This window comes from Helianthus annuus, chromosome 5 (assembly GCF_002127325.2).
Source record: "Helianthus annuus cultivar XRQ/B chromosome 5, HanXRQr2.0-SUNRISE, whole genome shotgun sequence".
Classification (NCBI taxonomy): Eukaryota; Viridiplantae; Streptophyta; class Magnoliopsida; order Asterales; family Asteraceae; genus Helianthus; species Helianthus annuus.
The window spans coordinates 112,021,386-112,025,835 of NC_035437.2; the positions used below are offsets into that span (position 1 = coordinate 112,021,386).

The following is a 4,450-nucleotide window of genomic DNA, read 5'->3' on the forward strand; positions in this document are numbered from 1 at the left end:
ATTCAATGTAATGTTAATATTTCTGGCAGTTGTGACAATGTGCACACTGACCGAAAAAGGTGGAGGACATATGTCCAAGCTTTATAGCCCTTATGGTCCAATGAGACTACGACTAACATTCAACAGTTAAACTCATTTAACATTCAATGTAATGTTAAATTATATTTAGGCAGTTGTAACAATGTGCACACTGGCCGAAAAGTTGGAGGATATATATCTAAACCTTATAGCCTTTATGGTCCAATGAGATCACGGCTAATATCATTATCAAGTCATCAAATTGGATGACTATTTCTATTATATTCAATATATATTGCACTGATCAATAATCTATTATTGGCTAATAGTCCAATTTTCAAATTAAATGGCAAACCAAAATTCTGGTGGAACTGATAGCGGGCGTGCTAACATTGAATACGCTACTCGCGAGGGTGAAGGAAATAACCTTCAAGCCCTGATTGCTGCAGAAGTCGGCAAAGCTATGGAGAATTTCATGCAAATTTCAAAGGATCGGGTTCAACCCATCTAAACCCAATAAATCCCACCATCTTCCACTAAAAAATATGAGAGTTCACACTATTCCTCGAATGAGAGGAGTGCGCAAAAACGTGTTGCCAAGAAGAAAACCCGGACTATTAAAGAAGGTGTACATATAAATATTTGTATCTTGCAAACCTCGAGACTTCACAAGGGAAAAAGGAGCTATTGATGCCATGAAGTGGCTCGATGAGATGGAAATTGTTGTGGATATCAGCAGCTGTGCTGATAAAGACATTGTCAAATTTGTGTCTCAATCTTTCAAGGTCGATGCCCTAACATGGTGGAAGGCCATGATTCAATCAACAGGGAAAGTGTCCCTGTATAATATGAAGTGGTCAAAGTTTGTGGACCTGATCAAAGAAACTTACTACCCTCCTCATGAGGTTGAGAAAGTGGAGTCTTATTTTCTGACTCTCACTATGAAGAACATGGACTGTCGGAAATATGTGTCAGGCTACAACTCTTTGTCCAGATTGGTTCCATATCTAATTACTCCTGAAGTAAAGCGCATTGCGCGATTTATTGGTGGACTAGCACCAGAGATTAAAGGCATGGTTAAATCCTCTAAACCCATAACTTTCAGATCTGATGTCGATCTGTCTCTTTCACTGACTCAGGATGAGGTGAGATTGAGATCCGTCAAGACTGAGACTGACGGAAAGAGGAAGCGTGATGATAATCGCTTCCAGAATTCGAAGAAAGGAAAATTTGGGTTCGATAAGAATCAACAGAGGTCGAATGATAGACCTATTTGTAAAACTTGCGGGAGATGACACTGGGGACAGTGTCGAACAGACCAACAGCCTAAGCAGTGTGGTAGACCTGTCACAAATCCCATGAATGCAGGGACTTAAAGAATGTTGTTTGCTATGGATGTGGTGAGAAGAGCCACACAAAGACTAATTGTTCTAAGCGTGCTGCTGAGGGGAATCCTAAGCCTGGGGAGGCGAAGAAGCCTATTGCTAGAGCCTTTCAGTTAACTGCAAGAGAAGTAGTTAAAGATGCGAATATCATTACGGGTACGTTTCTCGTAAATGATATATTTGCTAGAGTTTTATTTTATTCTGGAGCTAATAAGAGCTTTGTTGACCATAAGTTTAGTAAGCTTCTAAACCTACCCCTAAGAACATTAGATATTAAATATGAAGTTTAAATGGCTGACGGTAACATAGAAATCGCTTCCACGATTCTTAATGGATGTGTTATATCCATTAAGAACCATTCTATCCCTGTTAATATATTACCAATGAACCTTGCATGATTCGATACAGTTTAGGCATGGATTGGTTAGCTCATAACCAAGCCTGCATTGCCTGCGAGAAGAAACTTATCGAAATTAAATCCCCATCTGGTGATATACTCACCATTCGTGGAGATCAACACTATGGATTGCCCGAGAAAGCGTCCCTGCTTAAGGCATCCAAGTGTTTGAAAAGAGGATGTGTCATCTACATGGCACAAGTGACTATTGATGTGCCGAAGCCGAAGATCGAAGACATACCAGTCATCTTAGAATATCCTGATGTTTTTCCAGAAGATTTACTCGGTCTACCCCTGGAGAGACAAGTCGAGTTTAGAATCGACATCTTGCCTGGATCTGCTCCTGCTGCTAGAGTTCCATACCGCTTAGCACCCACTGAAATGAAGGAGCTGAAGGCACAACTTGATGAGCTTTTGAAGAAAGGCCTTATTCAGCCAAGTTCCTCACCCTGGGGAGCTCCTATTCTGTTTGTTAAAAAGAAAGACGGTTCAATGTGGATGTGCATTGATTACCGTGGGCTGAACAACATAACGATCAAGAATCGTTATCCTTTACCAAGAATTGATGATCTGTTTGATCAATTACAAGAAGCTAGTTATTTCTCGAAGATAGATCTTCGATCTGGTTATCATCAACTGAAGTAAGGAATGAAGATGTTCCAAAGACTGCTTTCAGAACCAGATACGACCACTATGAATTTCTTGTGATGCCTTTTGGGCTCACGAATGCTCCTGCAACTTTCATGGATCCCATGAATAGAGTCTGCAAGCTGTACTTAGATAAGCTTGTCATTGTCTTTATAGACGACATACTTATCTATTCTCGTAATAAGAATGATCACGAGAAAAATCTTAGATGTATTCTTGATTTGCTAAAGCAAGAGAAGCTTTATGCAAAGTTCTTTAAGTGCGAGTTTTAGCTTAGAGAGGTCCAATTCTTAGGACATGTGATTAGTGAGCGTGGTATCCAAGTGGATCCTATTGAAGCTATAATTTATTGAGAAACACCCAATACTCCATCTAAAATCTCCGTAGTTTCTTAGGACTGGATGGTTATTATAGAAGATTCATTGAGAACTTCTCTCGAATTGCTACTCCTTTGACTACGTTGACCCGTAAGAATGTCAAGTTTGACTGGGGTCCTAAACATAAAGAATCCTTTGAGATTATGAAGCAGAAATTGAGCAATGCTCCTGTCTTAACCCTACCTGAGGGGGTTGAAAACTTTGTCATTTGACAAAACCAACACACCTAAAGTGTGGGAGTGTGATCTTTTAAATACAGGGCTTAAAACCTCATACACATTAATACAAGAGTTGATCTAAAAACATTTTGGACTTGGTCCTTTATAAAATTATACTTACGTTAAAGTTTATACATTTTCAAGAAAATCAATACTAACAGGTTGTCGGCATTATTACACCTTTAAAATACCAACTTCATCACTACACATGTATTATAAACATGGTTGTGTCACAGACATTTGTCAAGGTTTTCATATTCACTTTATAGCACGAAAACTATTTGAGTTCTTCTCAACAAATAGACATTCATTTTCACGTGTAAAGTTGGAAAACATAGGCCTTTACCGACACCCACCTTAGACATAGTGCGAGAATCTAACTAGCGCCCTTAAAATTTTAGGATCCGAGTAGCATTTACTATACCACGCTTGAAGACTTTACCGACTCTACTCAATTACCAAATAAGTTTGCGGGACCCCTTTTTTACTTAACTATTTTAGGGGAAAAACATGCTTGCTTACTAACTTACTTGTAAATGTTTACAAACTTGTTTTACAAACATACTTGGAACTTGATTGTTTACTTGATACATACTTTGAAAACATGTTAATTGGAATTGTCTTGTACTACTAGCCAACCTATTTGACATCTAAAAGGATTGGTACAGTTGTAAATATGCTTACCATTTTGTAAATAAAGTTATCCTTCATTGGTTGATTATGGAATACACCGAAATGGATAAAAGCATACAAGTGTGTATGTACACTATTGATATTTATGTAGAGGTAGGTCGTTATGTATAAAATAGTTATAGAATCCTAAACATCAAGTTAGGCCTAGTAATTACATGAAGGAAGATAGGATGGTGGGTTATGATGATACGAATATGGATATTGAATATATGTATGTATTTTAATGTTGCTAACTGTATTGTTATGAGAATGGTAATGAAGGTGTATGTATATAAGGATGAATACGAGGAAGTCAAAGGTTAGGATCTAGGGATCGGATCCGAGACGGAGGAACTACGAATTTGCAGAGACGTTTGTACATAAACGTTGAGTTTTTGTTAGATGTCATTCTCACATCGTGAATGTTTCACATGTAGTCACTTACTTATCTAATGAAATAGTTATGTGGTGTTTTCAGGTTGTTGATCAGGTCTTTTGTCCGAAACAAGATATCGTTTACGATTGAGTCAGGATGCAGATAGTACGAGGTGTGGTCCAACTAGTCAGTTGAAGTTGTGTTTAGTTGATTGCAATAATAAAGAATGGAAGAAGAAACACATGTAACATTTTGCAAATTGGTTTCCAAATGTTATTGAATGTTATGTAGAGCAAGAAAGTTTCAGGCTCGCATTTTCCATTGCATTTTTATGTTAAAAGGATTTAGGGTGTTACAAC

At 37.9% G+C, this 4,450-nt stretch overlaps 1 protein-coding gene across 1 annotated transcript; it reads left to right on the forward strand.

Annotated features, from left to right (window-relative positions):
- The first annotated feature begins 713 nt into the window (after positions 1–713).
- LOC110943429 lies at positions 714–4,241 on the forward strand. The gene is made up of 3 exons (XM_022185179.1): positions 714–1,273; positions 1,387–1,570; positions 4,194–4,241. The coding sequence occupies exons 1-3, from the start codon at positions 714–716 to the stop codon at positions 4,239–4,241; spliced, it is 792 nt and encodes a 263-aa protein (XP_022040871.1).
- Positions 4,242–4,450: the final 209 nt, after the last annotated feature.